General features: G+C 46.3%; 1 protein-coding gene across 2 annotated transcripts; it reads left to right on the forward strand.

The window, feature by feature from the left end:
• Positions 1–211: 211 nt before the first annotated feature.
• On the forward strand, positions 212–7,046 carry SNX12 (sorting nexin 12). Of its 2 annotated transcripts, none has more exons than XM_011371438.2 (4): positions 212–493; positions 4,527–4,622; positions 4,818–4,942; positions 5,280–7,046. In XM_011371438.2, the coding sequence occupies exons 1-4, from the start codon at positions 329–331 to the stop codon at positions 5,380–5,382; spliced, it is 489 nt and encodes a 162-aa protein (XP_011369740.1). In that variant the 5' UTR covers positions 212–328; the 3' UTR covers positions 5,383–7,046. The 2 variants fall into 2 exon arrangements, with proteins under 2 accessions (XP_011369740.1, XP_011369741.1); XM_011371439.2 differs by lacking the exon at positions 212–493 and adding an exon at positions 830–3,448.
• Positions 7,047–19,313: the final 12,267 nt, after the last annotated feature.

A 19,313-nucleotide genomic window follows, 5' to 3' on the forward strand; every position in this document is an offset into this window, starting at 1 on the left:
TTGGCCGATCCCGCCTGTATTGCTTCCCGGGATGCTGGGGGGCGCGCATCCGGGATACAGGCTCCGGGGCGGCCACTGACAGCGCCCGGAAGCCTGAATGCGGCCTCGTGGGTGCAGGACTCCAGCGGGCAGCGAGGCCAGTACTCAGCGCGCCGGGCCCCGGGCCGGGGCGACGTGCGCGTGCGCGTGCGTGCGTGGGCGCGCGTGCGCGGCGCCGCAGTCTGTGGGTTGGCTGGTTCTTTTGCAGACGGGAGGGGCCGTGCGCGCTCCTGTCTCCGGCCTCTGTCCCCCACCCCCCTTCCCCGGTCCCCGGCTCATCTTCGGAAAGATGTCGGACACGGCGGTCGCTGACACTCGGCGCCTGAACTCGAAGCCGCAGGACCTGACCGACGCTTACGGGCCACCAAGTAACTTCCTGGAGATCGACATCTTTAATCCACAGACGGTGGGCGTGGGCCGCGCGCGCTTCACCACCTATGAGGTTCGCATGCGGGTGAGTCACGGGGCGAGGGAGACAGCCGAGGGAGGACCGCACCGCGGGGCGGGGGGAGGCCGCCCCAGGGGCGACCAATGGAGCAGACGCTGCTAGGGGTCCTTTGGGGGTTCGGGGCGCAGTCGGTTTGGAGGGAGGTCTGCGGACCGGGTTGTGGCCGTGGGATACAGAAAACTCCTGAGGGGGACATCAGGCTGGGGGGGAGGGAAAACAAGTCCCCATGAGCAAGAAGTGAAGCGTGGCCGGGGGTGGGGTGGGGGTGGGGGGAGGATGGAGACGATCGGAGCCAGGAGTAGGGGACGCAGCGTGGAAGAGGGCTGGGGGATGGACAGCCCAGGCGAGATGTCGCTGGGGCCCCTAACCAACCTGGGTGTGGGAAGTCATTCTGAAGAGGGAGGGCGGGAAGGCCTGGCCCTTTCTCTGTGGTCTCCTTGGGATGGCGGAGTTAAGCTAAGCCTGATGGAAGGGAAGGTGGGCTCCAGGAGGGGAAGTCAGAAAGCGACCGCTGCCCGGGCTGCTGGAGAATTAGCATCTGAATGAGAGAGCGGTCTCTGTCTAAGTTTCCTCGGGTACCACATGCTGTGTCTCACTGTGAAACCGGGCCTTGCATTGTGATTGGTGGATCGTCAGTGGCTGCCCTCATCCTGTGCTCATCCTTGAGTTTCGAAGTATCCAGAATGGTTATTTCAGTATCTATTGTCTCTCGTTTGGGTTTTCAGTACGTGGATGGCCATTTGCCCTTTCTGTTCTACATTAACCTTTCAGATTTAGACCCTGGCCTGCAGTCCCTTTAGTATATGGCGTTTCAGGACTGCCCCAGGAGTGGCTTCTGCCAGTGTGCTCTGCAGAGGACTTTATTCTCTAGTTCTTAGTCCACAGTGCGACGATGGGATGTGCAGGTAGATGACGTGCTTTGCAAGTCCTTTTGCCGAGTTGAAGGGGTGACAGGCAAACCATTTTTCGAGAACCATTTTCTAATTTTCCTTATGTTTTCTTCTCAGACTAGAGGGCCAGAATATTCTCTGTGGACAGCATGCTGCTCAAACAGCATTTGAAGACGTAAAAGCGTGTATGTGCTTTCATTTTTGAACGAACGAATGAATGAATGAATGAATGAATGAGAGAATGTGTTCCGAGCTGGGCATTGAATCTAATCAACAATGGCCTCCAAATTCCAAGTTTGGCGCAGTCCAACCTGAAGAAAGAAAGCAGATACAAAAAAAAAAAAAAGGAAAAATCTCATGTCCATAAGAACTATTTGAAATATCTCTTTGGAGACTGTTGGTGGCAGAGAACTTAATTACCCCAGGAAGCCTGGGCGTAACTTGTTCAGTGTGAGGACTCTGTGCTGAGGGGTTTTGGGGACATCGTCTTGATGCATTACCCAAGAACCTTAGGGATGAAGAACGAAATAGCGCTCTACTTCAGGCATTCTGATAACGGCAGGGCCTATTCGTCTGGTGCCATCTGTGTGCGTGGCACAGAACTAGGTGTTAGTTTCTAAATCCTTACAGAAATGCCATTTTACAGATAGGTCACTGAGGGGGCAGTAACCTGCCCAAGTACACATGGCTAATAACGGCCGGGCTGGGATTCGAACCCACGTCCGTCTGACTCCAAAGCCCATCGTACCCTTTCCACTACACTTCCCTCTCTTTGGCAGTGCTTACTTGCAAAACTTCAGTGTGCAAAATTCTTCTACCTGCTAAGCTTTTCATCAGTCCTTTCTAGTTTCTAACTGTGTAGTCGTAATAGAGTTGGTGACGCTTCCTAGTTCTGTGGGTTTCAGCTCATTAGTATTTGTTTACGTTAATATGTATAGCTAGATGGGCTTTCAACATTTTCGTGGAACTCCGTTTGGGGGAAGAGCGGTAAAATCATTTGCTTTAACATTGCTATTTTAAGGAATCGTTCATGGTAGGCATTATAGGGAGCGTGAGATTCAGAGAACGGGCTTTGGGAGTTAGGCGTTATGCGTGGGAGAAGCAGACGACACCTTTTCCTTCGTGTAATAGCTAAATGCTTCTGACGCTGTTCTCGTTCATTTTGCTCGGGGAAGAATTCTCCCTCTCCCATGCCCCCAAGAAACGAGGTGGCTGGAGAAGTGTCCTGGTGACTTCACGTGATGTGTATAGAAATCTTCAAATGTCAGTTGTTCTGTGGACTTGAACTTTGCTTCCCCTTGACCTCATGTTGATCAGAGGCAAAGGAAACTCTGTATCCTGTGCTATACGATCTTGTCTTCCTAGTATGATTGGCAGATGGGAGCTGGGAGGCTATCTTAGTACATAGTAGCCCCTTCCTTAGATGGCTAGGTGCTGAGATGAAAGGCCATTATTGTCACCATCCCGTGGGGGGTAGGGAAAGAAGAGCATTTTATGAGTCAAAGGAGGAAGTTTACAAAATGGCAGTGGGTGGTTACACTGTGTCTTAGAAGAATCTACTCAGCATTTTTTTCTTTTTCTATTTGGCCTTTCCGTTGGCTTCTGTAAAAGCCTGCTAGTTAAGGTTCTACTGAACTGTGATGGAAACCTCGAATCATGTGATACAGAAGGGCTTTTGTTCCTTGCAAGATTATCGCACTCCAGCTTTACTGAAATATAATTGACATGTAACATTTTATAAGTTTAAGGTATACAATGTGATGATTCGATACACATATCTATTTCTTGCAGGATTCCGAAAATGTTCTCTAGTAGTTTATCTCGAGTAGTTAATATGTACACATGGTACAGAATTCAAAAGGTATAAGAAAAGATATCCTGTAAAAATTAAGCGTCCCTTCCTCTGCCCTCCAGAAGTTCATCTTCCGGAAAAAAAAAACAACACTCTTTCCGGTTTCTTATTCTTCTAAAGAATAGTCGAGACGATGAAATATCACTTTACATGTATCTCACTCGACTTCAACCCATTGACATTCCTTGGGCCGTGATCCTTGGTGGAGTCGTCACTAATGTAAGTTAGCCAGTTGTTTGGCTTTTGATGATTTTTACTAGACCTGGGTCCCGAAAACTCAACTTCCGGACTTGAGGACTGCAAAGCAAAGATGTATTGAGGACCGTAGGGGGTTCTAGCATGGCTCCCAGGTCCTCGATTCCTGCCCTGAGGGCCTTAAGGACAAAGGAGCGAGACCGCTTCCTTTTATTTCCATCTGCTGATCTGAATTGGCTGGCGGGAAATAAAGTCAGCGCTGATACATGTGGTTGGCCATTTCTATTGAGACCTTGTAGACAAGAGTGAGGACCAGTAAATTAAGCTGCTGTCGCCAGGGGAGACTTCCTGGGCGAGGTGTGGCTTGAGCTGGGATTCGTAGAATGGAGAGGGTTTGGATCGGAAAAGCGGAGGAAGCCATACCTTGGCCGTGTTGACCTCTTGTCCTTACAAGGAGCTTAAATTCACTTTTCGATCGAAAATGTAATATGTGAACATGATAAATTGAAATGATAGAATGAAAACTGTGATTCCCACCCATTGCAGTTGTGTGATCTTATTCACCAAAGTCACTCACTGTTACCGGTCCCTTTTCCTAAATAATTTTATTCATCAGTATAAATATGTACACACATATAGATCCCTTTTAGAACACAGATAGAGGCAAGCTATACATACAGTTCTGTACCTTAATTTTACTGCTTAGTATCTTGGCATACTGGCACATATATATCTTTCACATTCTTTCCGTAGTTGCGTAGTATTCCGTGGTACAGGCGAACCCTATTTGTTGAACTAATTACCCGTCGGTGGACATTTATGATTACAAATTAAATAAAGTACAGTGAGAACCCTCGTACACAGCTATTTACATGCAACGTGAAGTCTGTAGGAGACATTCTAAGCAGCAGGGGACTTCTAACCACCACTGCGACGAGGCCGGATGTGGCGTGGGCGTTGACCAGGCGCTGTTTGGAAAGGGTTATGGGAGCGCGGTCCTCAGGAGCCGTTTCTTCACTGCACCTGTCCGTGTGGCCCCGACAGGCGGCCCGGAGGCCGGGCGTTGCTATCGTCGCTGTCCTCTCCTTCTTCTTCCCCGTAGACAAACCTACCTATCTTCAAGCTGAAGGAGTCCTGTGTACGACGGCGCTACAGCGACTTTGAGTGGCTGAAGAATGAACTGGAGCGCGACAGTAAGGTAGGGCCGGCTCCCTGGGGGCGGTCTACGCAGGCGCACAGGGCGCGAGACCCGAGCCCGTGGGCTCCGCGGGGCAGCGGAGAGGGCGGGCGCTCCCCGCCTGCCCAGCCGCAGGGCACTGGGTCTGGCCGATGGCTTCTGACACTCGGAGGTGCGAAGTTCGGGACGAACGTGGCGTTTGGCGTCTGCCCGCAGATCGTGGTGCCCCCGCTGCCCGGGAAGGCGTTGAAGCGGCAGCTCCCCTTCCGAGGCGACGAAGGCATCTTCGAGGAGTCGTTCATCGAAGAGAGGAGGCAGGGCCTCGAGCAGTTTATCAACAAGTAAGCCAGGTCCCCGGGGGTCCCGTCCGGGTCGTTCTGCGCGCTTCGTCTGTCCCCTGTTGTTGGGTCCCGTGTCATGGGGCCGGCTGGCCGATCAGCCTCTGCGCCTCTGAGCACAGTGCCGATCCTGCAGCTGCGGCGTGGCCGGGTCCCCCACCTGCCCTCTGTCCCGTGCTCCCTACGACGTCAGCGCTGAGGGGGCGGCCTGCGGCTGCCCTCCGCTCGGCCTCAGCGACCCGGCCCTTCCTCCCCGGTCCGCACCCTGCACCCTCCTCCCTCCGCGGACGCTCTGGATCCCAGCTGCTCCTGCCAACCAGCCGTCTCGGTCTCTCTGTAGAATTGCTGGGCACCCACTGGCTCAGAACGAACGCTGCCTACACATGTTCCTGCAGGAGGAGGCCATCGACAGGAACTACGTCCCTGGGAAGGTGCGCCAGTAGGAGCCCCTGTCACCACCTGCCCTCTACTTTCCTGCTGAAATAACATTGGTTTTTACACTAAGCCTCTCTCTCTCTTTGATCTGAACTTGGCTGCCCATCCCCTGGCCTGATAGACTGTCTGGCATCGTGTTCCTTGGCACCTCACTACAGCGCGGGCACTCCGCCAGGGTTCCGTTCTCCGCGGAGCGGCGGGAACCCGCGGGCGATGCCCTTTGCTTGGGGTGGGGGGAGGGGGGTTGTGCTGGCCGCGGCGGGGGCGTCTTCCCATGCCAGGAAGGCCACCCCGGGACGGGTCTCGTGCTGGAGGCACGTGGGCAGGATGCTGCACGTCCAGGGGCTCTTTCTTACTCTTAGGTTTAACCAGGAACACTGAGCAGGGAGAGACCCGCCTTTCCTACCTGCATGACCCTTTTCCTTTCTGGGAGGGTGGTGGAGACCCGAAAGCTCGCCTCGTTTGCTCCAGGCCCGCTCGCAGTCCTCCCGACAGTTTCCTTTGGTGCTCCCTCTCTCCCGTGATGCTTTCCCTGGCGGCCCTCCCAGGCTCTAAGCGGCCAGCGTGTGGGGCAAGGCGCGCGGGCTTTGTGGGCCCGACCTCACGGCCGCTTCAGAGTCCGACGAAAGCCATAGGGCAGGAGGGAGCCACCTGTCGCCTAGGCCCTCTCCTCTGTGGCCCCCAGTCTGGCCGGCTGGCCCTGCTCACCAGCAGGCGAGTCCGTACGGGCCAGCAGTTGTCCGTCCCTAAGCCTTCGCTTCCTCATGGGCCAGCTTTGCAGATTCGGTGGCTTGAGGGCTGGGGGCCACTCACCTCTGCCAGGTAACCCCTTGAAGATGAGACTGGGTCATTTTCTAGGCCCCTCTGGGGGCAGGGAAGGCCCCCTCCCCCTCATCTAGTGCTGCCGCAGGGCAGAAGCACACGAACAAACCCCAGACTCCTGGCTCCCAAGTACTTTGAGCAGTTGTCACTGCCCTCCCCGGCTTGCTCACAGTGCTATTGGACTGCCACACTTGTTTCCCACGGGACTCTAGCACCGTCCCAGAAGCTGAGCTGGGGATCCAGCTGGGTATGGATTTCCCAGATCTTCCAGTCTGAGGCAGCTTCTTGAGGCCGGCAGCTTTCCTGGGCTCCTGGCCGGGAGCTGGCGGCTTGTTCGCTGGTGCCCGATATCTATCCCAAGTGGTGGGACGGGAGCAAGTTATCTCCGGCGTTGGGGCAGAAGCGGGGGCTCTGCCGAGACCCCGTCTTGGGGAGGGATGGCAGTTCTCTACACAGGGTCTAGGGGAGCAGGGTTTCTGATTATGGGGAGGCGAGATTCTGGTGGCAGAGACCTGGGATTTGGAGCCCATCCCGATGTTCAGGTTCCTTGAGACAGACGAGCCCTGTGGCTGCCCAGCCAGTGCCAGGGGCCGAGCAGCCCCTAGAGAGAGGCCGTGCCGCCCGTCCCACCTCCCCGGGCGCGGTGTCGTCGCTGCCCTTTTTGAGTTGTATCCTCTTACGGATTTTTTTAAAGATTCCTTCTTTCATTGTGCACAAGCGCTGAGAGCCTGAGGCCCCATTTCTGCTGTGTATATATCCTGACTCGGGGCTTTTATTCAGCAAGTTGTCCATTCTCCTGGCAGACAATGTCATAGTCGCCTCTGTCCACATTAAACCACTGTGAAGCAAGCGTCCGTGTCCTGTAGTTTTTCGCATCTACGATGTTCTGCGCGTCGTGCTGGGATCATGGCGTGGTTAATGTACTGATGTGATGACGGTTTTGCATTTGAATTTTTAAACAGAGCAGAATCCTAGCCGCCCGTAGTGACACTTACCTCTCCTTGCAAGTCGCGATGGACTTTGTCACAGAGGCGACGCGCTGCCCGTAGGGAGTAGCCATAGGGCGCAGTGCCTGTGGCTCGTGGCGCGGTGAGCAGATTTGGTTTCTGAGCGTGTGGGTTCGCGCTAATTTGGGCAGAACGTACAGTGTGTGTGCGTGTGTGCGTACGTATGTTCCTGTGCCGTATGTCCCGTAAACACGTGTGCGCTTGCCCATCCCCCAAGACGCCCACACACCGCCTACCGACACTATTTGTTCTAGAGGCCTTTGACCTCCACTGAGACTTTTTCTTTCAAATAGATCTGATGCAAGCGGAAAGGTGAGTGAGCTCTGAGAAGTTCTGGGTGGAGAGTTTTATCTGACCAGCGTGCTCTGAAGTGGCTTCCCGCACAAAGCGGCCTTTGGAAAAAAGGCTCGGAGTGAGAGGAGGTAGGAGTCTCGTCCTTCGGGAAGTCAAAGCTGGTTTTAATCACGTGGCTGAGCGCGGAAAGGTCTAGGAAGTGCCATGGTCAAACCGTTGTGAATGAAGGTGATTTAACAACGATACTTGGCTTAAGTAGAAGAGGGGGCAGAACTGAGGAAGTTAAGAGGTTTTGGTAGTTCAGGAATAGATGACTCACACGTGTAAGGGGATTGGAAAACAGATGTTTCTATGAGACGGTAATGAGAAATGCAACCTTCCTAGGCAGCAGTGTTAGAGAATAACTAGAAAAAGCAGCTATGTAATAATAATGATAGATGCCATCGATTTAAAAAGTGCTAATTAATAGCCTTTTGTGTGTCCAGCCTTATGCTAAAAGCACAGCTGGGGATGGGGTGGGGTGGACGTGGTACGGATAAAACGGATAAAACGTGCTTACATTCTGTCTTCCTAGACCTCCCTGCTTATTCTTTAGTTCAGGATAAGTCTCTGCAAGATGAGAAAATGCTAGAGACAGAATCAAAGGTCCGGGCGCATCTAGTTAATTGTCCGGTCTTTTTTTTTTTTTTTTTTTTAAATATCAGCTCCGGTAAATTCCCTTTCTTTGGAGTCACTTTCCTTTGTGGCCATTTTAGCACTGTAGGGGGATCCCAGAACACCAAATCCAAGTCTTACCCGTCAACACCGATGACAAGCAGGCTTATAAGGAACTCCAGTTTATGCGTGCATCTAGGTGTTTACGGCTGATTCCCTTTACCCTAAGCACGGACGCACTCATCCTTACACTGGAACCTGGGGGACAAAGGTTAACAAAAAGTTTTGAATTAGTAGACCCAAAAGAAGTCTAAACCTTCACATTCCAAAAATGCCTCATCTACCCTTTGACCCTTCCTTAGACATAAGGGCTTGAGCGAGTAAAGGGCAGCACAGGCTTCTCTGGAGGTTCTGTTAGATGAGATCTCCTAGGTAAAATGCTTCTGTCTTGAAATATATGCTGTAATTAAGTAAAATTGCTTTCTGCCGTGGAAACGCAGACCAGCTGCCCAATGAAATGGATATTTCTTCATATCCTTGAGGACTGTTGACTCACTCCTGGTCTTTCCAGACACAATAATAGTTCTAAATTTTCTGAACTCTCCAGGGTTCTCACGTGTTCCTAAGTCACAGAGCCTAAAACTGGACTCTAATTATAGCCCGAAGGTTAGATAGTTGTTAGTTCATTTCTACATCGAACTAGTCAAGTTTACTTTTAAAATTTAAACACTTTGTGACTAAGTTAGTTTATGGTTCTCTGCCACGCCCTTCTAGACCACCTACCTACCAGCTCTCATTCTTCTTATCTTTTTTCATGCCTTGTTTGTACAAAAAGGTTTTTTCTGTGTTTTAATTTTATTTTCCTTCTCCTATCATCTCTCTATGCTTTTGAGAACATAAAACTCATCCTAAAGAAAAAAAAACCTCATTCCTTACCAAACAAAGTTGGGTAAAAACACTACAAAAGAATTCTTCAAATCACACCAGGCTTCCACAGGAACTTCCCGTGGTGGTTTTGAGTGTTTGCATGTATGTAGATCATCAGCTACTTGATATAGAGAAACCGAAGGTAAAGGATTGAGAGAGAGAGGCACTGCCAATTGAAGATAATCAGAAATTGGATAAAACAGTTCTTAACAATAAAATAGATTCACAGAAATTTACGTAGTACTTTTCAAGGAAATGTTCTATTCTCACACCAGTAATGTTTTTTTTGTCCAAAGACAGTCAACTTTTAATCATCTGTGCTAATGGAAGGATACACATTATTACTTCGTTATGCATTTTTGTTCTAGAATTTAAACATAGGGGTATCTGATACTCATAAGACTCATTTCCTAAAACGTCATCAGAATGAAGACTGAGGAAGATCTGACAAGAAGTGGCAAGAGTAACAGACAGGCCTGGAATAGTAACCTGGGTTCTGGAGCCAGCTATGCTATTAGCTGGCTGTAGCCCCTTAGGAAAATTGCTTCATCCCTCTGGGCCTGTTTTCGTAACTATGAAACGAGATTTGACTAAATGATATTTGAGGTACCCATAATTTTTGCGATTTCCAATCCTTGCCAAAGGAGTAAACCCTGGAGGTGGAAGCACAGTTTTCCCATATGATAGAGTTCGCCGTGGCGTAGTTTCTTCTCCTAGAAATGAATGGCTCTTCACTTAACCTGATTAGATTTTGTTTGCCCACATCCTGTTCTATCAAGTCATGAGTACCGCTTTGAAACTCGGGTTGATTTGATTTGCAGTTGACCTAATTTTATTCTAGGTCTTCTAGCTGCAAGGTTTAAATGAAATAGTCACCTCATAGCTATAAGGAATTTTTCTTATTTACAATATATAAATTATAACTTCGTTGATCGTTCTGATTACAAAAGTGTCTACTTTGTTAAAATGTTTGCGGTGATAAAAATTCAAAAGTAATTAATGCTAGTCGACAAAATGCAAACAAACGAATTGATACGAAGCGAGCCTTCTTGTTATTCTCTCTCCCTCTTCCCATTCCCCAAGAATAAAACTGGTATGTGTCTTCCCAGACCTTTCCCTATGGAAAAATATATGGATCTGACTATATACATATGTGTATATATGGATATACATATATTCACAACGTACGTTCATGAATACCCACATACTTGTATATATATATATTTTAAAGTGGGCTATTATATGTACTATTTTGCAACTTAATTTTTTTACTTTGCAATGTACCGTGGACTTCCTTTCACAGTAGTATATGGAAATTTACCTCATTTTTTGAAAAGGGCAGCGTAACATTTCATAGTACAGTTGGATCACGATGTAATGATTCACTTATAAATGGAAATTTGTCTCCATTCATTATTACAAATAATACTAGATATAACCTTGCTCATGTGTTTAGCGTTTATGCAGGATAGGTTTTTGGAGAAAGAATCGCTAGCTCAAAGGCTGTGTACATTTTACATGTTGATAGGTTCTACCGAGTTGCCTTCTTCAGGAGTGCAGTTTAGGCTCCCACCTACAGCAAACGAGAATTCGTTTCCTCACCAAAAGTGAAGAAATTCCTGTTTCCCCACAAAAAGTTTCTTTGCCCAAAGTGGCAAAACAGTCAACATCCAAACTGTTTGGTGAAAATGATATTTCTTAGTTTCAATCTGCCTTTGCTGGTACATTTAGTTGTAATAATACCACTATCGGGTTTTTTAAAAAGAAAAAATTCTCCGCACATTTCACTTCGATTTTTTTTGGAAGCAGTATTTATTGCCGCTAATTGTGCATCCCTGCCACTCCCCGCTGTAGATAAAGCAGCACTCTTAATTAACGGCCCTGGATATTCCCAGGCTTCTTCCCACCTGCCTTTGGGGGAAATGAAGCAGTTGGCCCAACATCACCTGAGGCCAAGCGCGGAGCGGCAGCGAGAGCAGAACCGCAGGCTCATCTGACCTCAAGGCCGACCTCCTTGGAAACTCAGGGGGATATTACTTTAGCCTGTGGGCCACTGCCCCTCCGGCTCGGACCTCCTTTTTGGTTATTTTTGCCAGATCCAAACCTTGGATTCCAGTACCGATGGGAAAAGGACAGGGACCTAGATCGGGACGGTGACTGACACGGGAAGCCGAATCGCCAAGCCTCGGCTCTTCTGGTTGGCTGTCCACACGCCAGTCAGATCTGAGCAAGCTTTTAATTGGTCCTATGCCATGAGAAGAACATGCCCGTTTCTGATTGGCCTCTTCGTCGAGGGGTGGGCCACAGGGAGACCTGCCGGTTGGCTGGAAAGGAAGGCCAGTGGGAACGCTGGGGCGCCGCTTTCGAAAGCGATGCCTGCACCGCGGCCCCTGGGAGGGTCTGCGGGGTGCCTCGGAGCTCCCGCGCCCCAGCTGGTAACGCGACCCCAGTCCCCCGCATCCTAGCCACCCTCTACCCGGACCCCCGACCCCGTCACGCTTCCGGCGTCGCAGAGCGTCTGCGGGTGTCCCGCAGCGACGCCGGCTCTAGTGTCCCGGCCTGGCGCTTAGGGAGGTGCTGCCTGAGCCTGCGGGGCTCCTTCCACCGCCGCCAGCCCGGAGCTCTGCTTCTGAGGTGGCGCCTGAGGTCCAGGGTCTGGGCCCGGGGAGTGTGCAGGCATCAGCGCGAGGCTCCTGACAGCGGACGCGGGCCAGGCTGACCCAGAAAGTTCTGCCACCCAGGTGGCCACCATTTCAGCCAGCCGTCCCCCTTCTAGACTCATCAGCTCCTGAACCCCTGCAGCGAAGACGCTGGCCCTCTCAGCCCGCGAGCGGGTCCCCTTTCTTTCTCAGTGGGTTTGACTTCGTTGCTTGATTCCTTCTTCCCAAATGTTTTTAATTACACTAGTGCATTCTCCTTGCAAGAAGAAACCTCAAAACATTACACATAGATGGGGCTAAGGTCCACTTTGGCCATCAGTCACAGTCCTTTCCCCTTTCCCAGAGGTAGCCACTGTTGACAGTTTGGTATGTATCCTGGTAGCCTTGAAGGTTTTTTTTTTTTTTTTTTAGAAAATACATTGTGTTGTATTTTTATTTCTAAAAAAAAAAAAAAATACACCATATTGTACATAGCCTGCAAGTTTTTCATGTGATGTTTTGAAAACTTTTATTTCGCTACAGAATGGCTATACAATGCTTTATTTGACCATTCTTTATTGACAGACTAGTAGATTTCCCCCAATTTCTTGCTCTTACGGGTAGTACAGGCAGACCTTGGAAAAATCGTGGGTTCCATTCCAGGCCAACATAATAAAGCAAGTATCGCAATAATGCGAGTCATAACCTTCTTGCTGGTGGAGGGTCTCACCTCCGATTTGTAAAAATCGCAACACTCGTGAAGCGTCATGAAGCGGGGCGCAATAAAGCGGAGCGCGATGAAACGAGGCCCGCCTGCACCGCTATGCACATTCCTGCACGCGGGTCCTTGTCGGTGTCCGTAGGGCCGTGCTGCTCAAACTTTGTGATCTCACGACCCTCGTACACTCCTAAGAGAATTTATCTGAGTTTATATCCTCATCTGGGTTGACCAAGGGGAAGAGAAGAAGCAGACCTAATTTCAGATATCTTCTGGAGGGAGAAAATGGAAGAATCACCTAGGCCATCCAGATAAACAGCCCTTAAAGCAGGAGAGCAGAAAAATCACTAAGTCGTCTCTCTAGACTCACTCTGGAGAAGAAGTTCCTTGAGCCTTTTCTTTTCATGATGCGAAGTCCTAAGCGTTTTCTTGGGGCCAACCATCTTTTCCTTAGGATACAGTTTCTTTCTCCATTTCTTTCCTTTTAAAGTGAGTGTTTCATGTCCTGTCGGCGCTGTAACAAATCACAAACATAGTGGCTCAAAATGGCGCAGATTTGTTATCTTCCAGCTCTGGAGGTCAGAAGACCAAAACAGGACTTACGGGGCTTAACTGAATTCTGTTTTTAAATATGCAGGGAATGATCTGGAAGATGACGCTGGTCATATAAGGGAAAATATTCACAGGTTCTGGGGATTAGGACATGGATACCTTTTACTGTGTAGCCTACCGCGGAAGCCTACGCTCTTCATCTGATATTGATTTCTAGTAGGGAAATTAGGCTTGTGGGATTGATTATCTGCCATCGAACTTGTAAGCCTTCCACAGGATTCGCCCATTGTCTTCTACCTGCCGTGGTCGGATACAGAGACGGTAGGAGGTAGAAGAGGAAGAGGTCACGAGGAAGTTGAGGAATGGGAAGACAGGTGAATCAGGTGAAAGCTGAGGGAGCAGAGTACTAAGGGAAGGAAGGAAAGAGGGAGGGAGGATGTCTAATCCTGTATCAAGTGCTGCTGAGAGACCAGAATAAGATAACGACTGAAAGGCACGTGTTGGATGGAGTGACCTTCGCAACAGCTAGTTTTGCAGGTTGATGGGGGGCTGGGTGGAAAGAGGAAGGGATCGAGAAGTCCAAATTGGCAGTCACAAAGTAGTCGTGGGGATGTGAAGTACAGCACAGGGAATACAGTCAATAATATTGTCATAACTATGTAGGGTGCCAGGTGGGTACTAGACTCATGGGGGGATCACTTTGTAAGTCATATAATGTGTCATCATCTCACCACTATGCTTTACGCCTGAAACTAATATAATATTGAATGTCTACTGCAATTATAATTTCCTCCTCACCTTTTCGTTCCCATTTGCAGTTTTCTTGGCTAATTTCCACTCATCATTGAAAACTCACTTCAGGCTTTCCTTTCCGCTTCCTCCAGGAAGCCTTCCTTGTTTTTACCAGGCCGGGATTAGGTACACTCTGTAAGTTCACAGCTCCCGTCCCTTCTTTGCTCACCATACTGTCGATTTTCTGTAGTCGACCCATTCTTTTATTTATTTATTTTTTATAAAAAGCATTTTCGTTCTTCAAATAATACACTGACTACATTTTCATTGTTTAAGCCGAACGCTTTGGATAGTTCTCCTTTCTGATCCCTGGTGCAGGCCCCTGTCTCAGAGGAAACCAGCATCATCTTCCAGATCATTCCCTGCATATTTAAAAACAGAATTCAGTTTTTATTTTTTCCCATACCGATGATGTCATACTCTGGGCTGTTCTGCAGCTGGCTTTTTCGCTCAGCAGTTTGCCTGAGAACGAGGTAGATCAGGGCCTCCGACACAGAACGTGCTGCAGTGGATTCTACAGCACGTCTGTAACAATCTTCCATTTCTCTTTTTAAAATTGTGATAAAATAAATATAACATAAAATTGGCCATTTTCGCGGGTTTTAGATGTACAGTTCAGTGGCACTAAGGACATTCTTGTCGTGCAGCCGTCACCGCCATCCATCCGCAGACCTCTTTCCATCTTCCCAAACCGAGACGCCATGCCCGCTAAACACTCGCTCTCCACCACTCCCTCCCCCAGCCCCTGGCGACCTCCATTCTACCTCTCGTCTCTCTAAATCTCACTGTTCTAGGGACCTCATCTTAGCGGAATCATATAGAATTTTTTTTTTTTTGTAACTGGCTTATTTCACATAGCATAATGTCTTCCGGGTTTGTCCATGTTGTAGCGTGTGTCAAAACTTCCTTCCTTTTTAGGTGGAAAACATCCCATCGTATGTCCATCAGCGAAGCTTCGGTGTTGTGAACAGTGCCGCTGTCAGCGTGAGTGTCCCAGCACCTGTTCCAGCCCTTACTTCTGATGCTCTTAGGTATACACCCAGAAGTGGAATCGCTGGATCATATGGGAATTCCCATTTCCCTTTTGATGGACATTTAGGACATTCCGCAGTCTGGTGCCAGTCATGAACTGCCACCTGTCCTCAGTCCTCGATAAGAACCGAAGTTGAGAGTAAGCATTTCAAACTTTGTAGCAAGCTGATGTTGCCATGACTTTTCTAGTAATTCCTTTTTTTTCTCCAACGACATCAATCCGTAATGGATTGGAAATTTTCAAAACAACCCTCACCAAAACTGGTCCTTTACCACAGAAGGTTTGAGAATCACTGAGAGACAGTTTCTAGTTTTTTGTTTCTTCCCATTAACTCTTTGTGGATGTATGCAAGTGTTTCCCTAGGGTAGATAATCAAAATTAGAATTATTGGAGTAAAGGGCATGCACGTTTTAATAGGTAGTACAAAATTGCTCAGAAAAATGCTGAATGAATACTTCCAACAACAGGATGTGAGAACGCCCGTTTCCCTCTACCCCTGCCAACGCCTGATAGCAGCTTTTTAAAACTTGTTAATCTGTTAGGTGAAAGGGATGTCTTGTTTTAATTCACAGTTCTCTGATTACTAGTCAGTTATGTATCCTCCTTTTATATATTTATTAATATTAGTATTTTTTATTAGTTGCTTGCTGTATCTTTTGCTTAGGTTTCTGTTGGGTTTGTTTTTTTCTCATTGATTTGTAGTTCTTTAATTTTGGATATTGTCTGTTATTTATATCTGTTACAAATACTTCCCCCTAATCTACCTTTCAATATTTATTTACAATGTCTTTAGGAAAGAAGCTTTATATTTTGATGTAGTCAGCTACAGGCATACCTCGGAGATATTGTGGCTTTGGTCCCATACCACTGCGATAAAGCAAGTAATGCAATAAAGTGAGTCACGCGAGTTTCTCAGTGCGTGTAAAAGTTATATTCACACTATACTGTAGTCTATTGATTGTGCGATAGCATTATGTCTAAAAAATAATTTACATACCTTAATAAAAAAGTTTTTATTGCTAAAAAGTGCTAACCATCATTTGCGCTTTCAGCAAGTCATAATGTTTTCACTGGTGGAGGGTCTTGCCTTGATGTTAATGAAAACGCAGTATCTGCAAAGCGCATTGAAACGAGCTGTGCCAATATAGCATTCTTTTTCTATAATTATGGCTTTTGCTTTTCTTGCCTTGTTTCAGAAGCTGTCCCTGCTCCAAAATTTTAAACGTATTCACTTATATTTTCTTATACGTTTCTTCCTCCGTTTTTAATAGCTTTATCGAGGTGTAATTGACATACAACAAACTACGTACTTGAAGGATATGATTCGCTGAGTTTTGACATATGTACACACCCACGATGTTATCACCACAATCAGGATAATGAACATGTCCATCATCGCCCTTTGTTCTCATACATTTCTAAGTTTGTGTGTGTGTGTGTGTGTGTGTGTGTGTGTGTGCACATGTGTGCTAGGATTTTTTTTTCATTTTTTTCATTAAGGTATAATTTCCATATAGTGTACCTTCCTTCAGTTTTTGGCAAATGCTTCAAAACGTTCTGCAGCTCCCTTTGTGCTCAGCTTCCTCCCGTCCCAGTTTTGCCTTTTGGAAACTCAAATGAAATCGGACAGTGTATGACCCTTTCAGACCGACTCCTTTCGATCTGTATACTGCCTTTAAAACGTATCCATGTCGTTGCTTGTGCCACTGGCTTGTCCCTTTTTATCGCTGCGTGGATTCCAATGTATGGATGGATAGACCACAGTTTGTTTATCCGCTCCCCAGCTGAGGGACGTTTGTTTCCAGTGTTTGCTGATCGCAAATACGGTCGCTGCAAACACCAGCATCAAGTTTTTGTATGAACATCAGTATTCGCCTCACTTGGGTGAATGTCAAGGTGGGGGATGGCCGGCTTGTACAGCCGACGTACGTTTAACTTTGTAAGAAACTGCCATACTGTTTTCCAGAGCAGCTGTACAACTTTGCATTTTTTTTTTCAGCAATATATGAGAATTCCAGTTACTTCTAGTTCCCTAGCACTTGGTAGTGTCAGTTTTTTTTTTTTAAAGATGTTCTAATAGTATCTCATTGTGGGTTTTTTTTCTAGTTTATAGAACTTTTCATTGCGGTTTTAATTTGTGTTTTCCTCATGACTAATGATCGTTGAGCATTTTTCGTATTTTTGGCCTGTTTTTAAAAATTACTTGTTTCGTTATTATTGACTTTCGAGAGATCTTAAATATTCTGGGTTACAAGTCCTTTATCAGGTATGTGATTTGCAAACATTTCCTCTCAGTCTGTAATTTGTCTTTTTATTGTCTTGCCAGTATCTTCTGAAGAGCAGAAGTTCATAATTTTTATGAAGTTCAATTTATCAATATTTTCTTTTATGACTCATACTTTTGGTTTCGTATCTAAGAAATCTTTGTCCAGCACAGGTTGTTTCTGAGTTTTTGTTTTTGTTTTATTTTGCTTTTATTGTTTAAACTGTCTAGGATTTATTTTTGTGAATGGTCTGAGATATTGCAGTAACTTTTTTCAAACAGGTAATCATCTCAACTCTATTTATTGACTTTCTTCAATTCGAAATGACACTTTTATCATATACCAAATTTCCTCACACACGAGACTGTTTCTGGACCAGCTCTTTTGTTTCACTGATGTATTCATTTGTCCTGATACCAATATCAATATTAATATCAACATCAATATTAAAAGTACTTTATATAAATTTTGATACCTCATAAAGACAGTTTTCCCTTGTACCTAAAACAGTTCTTGGCTAATCTTGCTTATGTTTATTTCTACAAGAATCTTTAGAATCAGTCAATACATTCCACGAAAGATCTATTGGATTTTAGTTGAGATTACATTGAATTTTCAGCTTAATTTGGGGGCAGCTGATGTCTTTACATTACTGAGTTCCCCCAACCGGGAACATAATATATCTCTCCATTTATTTGAGTCTCCATTAATGATATGTCTCTCTTTTTTATTTAGGATTCTTTTATTTTTTTAATACCATTTGGTAATCATTTGTTTATTTCTCTCTCTCATCTGTAAACTTTTTGAGTGCAGGAACCTTTCTGTCTCCTTTGCTAAAAGCTTTGGTTTCAGAATTTGGCTCCTGCTGATAGTCTTATTAGAACTTGACATAACATTTAGTATAGTTACCCCTTTTTTTTAAATCAAAGTTTTTAAAAACTTATTAGGTTGAAATAATTTCAAACTTAAAAGTTGTAAGAATACTACAAAGAACTCCCATGTACTCTTTACCCAGTTTCAAAAATTTTTAACATGTTGCCACATTTGCTTTCTTATTCTATCTCCCTCTCTGCCTATATACTTCTTTGAATCACTTAATCTACAGACGTAAATTCCCTATACTCCTAAATACTTCAGTATGTCTTGTAGGAGCACCATAGAAGTGATACATCCTCAGGGCACTACAGTAGGAGATACATTATGTTAGTTTGTCCCACAATGGGTGATGTTAACATTGACTATTTGGTTAAAGTGGAGTCAGCCAGCTTTCTCTATTGTAAAGTTACTATTTTTCTCTTTGTAATTGATACACTGTTTGTGTGTGTGAGAGGGTACGTTGAGACCGTATAAATGTTTTTTTCCTCACATTCATTGATGATTCTTGCCTGAATCAGTTGTTACTATGATGTTTGAAAAATGGTGGTTTTCTAAACACATCTCCGGTCCTGCATCCGTCAATTTGCATACAACTGTAATGAAGAGCTTTCTGTTTACCCCATGTATCGATTGATTGATTATCAGTACAGACATATGAATTCTTATTTACCACTTGGGTTATAATGCTTTACTGTCAGTATTCAGTTTGATGCTCAGATTGCCACAGATTTGGCCAGTGGGATCCCCGTCAAGCTAATTTCTGTGTCCAGTGACATGTCCCCACCATTTTTAGCAGTTCCTTACTTTCTGGGGCAACAAGAATATTTCAGACTTATCTTGAATCTCCCTGCCCAAGATCTGGGGGATAGGTGTACTTATTGCTACTGGAGTATCATAGCTTTGGGGCTTTTTAAGCAGAGAGACCTAGGAGTTTTCCTGGGCTTTTGAATCTGTCTCAATATCCCACCAAGTGATTATTGAGGTCTGTACTTGAGGACGTCATGATCTGAGCAGCTCTGATCCTTGACAACCCTGTATGTTTGAAAACAGTGGTAACTGGTTTCCTCTAATAAGTGTTTTCATTTCTCTGTATTCTGCTATGTTCATACTTTAGTTCATTAATATCTCTTTTTAAAGACCGGCATCCAGGATGAAATGTCTTATTTCAGGTACATGTTCTGATCAGTGCAGGGGAGTGGGTCAATGACTTTTTTGTTCTAGACCTCATGCTACTGTTCATGCAGGTCAAGATTGTTAGCTTTTCTTTCTTGTCTTTTTCTTTTTCTTTTTCTGACAGCCGCATCCATCACTCTGTTGACTTATGTTTAACCTACAGTTAGTTGAAATCCCTTACAGTTTAA

This window comes from Pteropus vampyrus, unplaced genomic scaffold (assembly GCF_000151845.1).
Source record: "Pteropus vampyrus isolate Shadow unplaced genomic scaffold, Pvam_2.0 Scaffold191, whole genome shotgun sequence".
Lineage (NCBI taxonomy): Eukaryota > Metazoa > Chordata > Mammalia > Chiroptera > Pteropodidae > Pteropus > Pteropus vampyrus.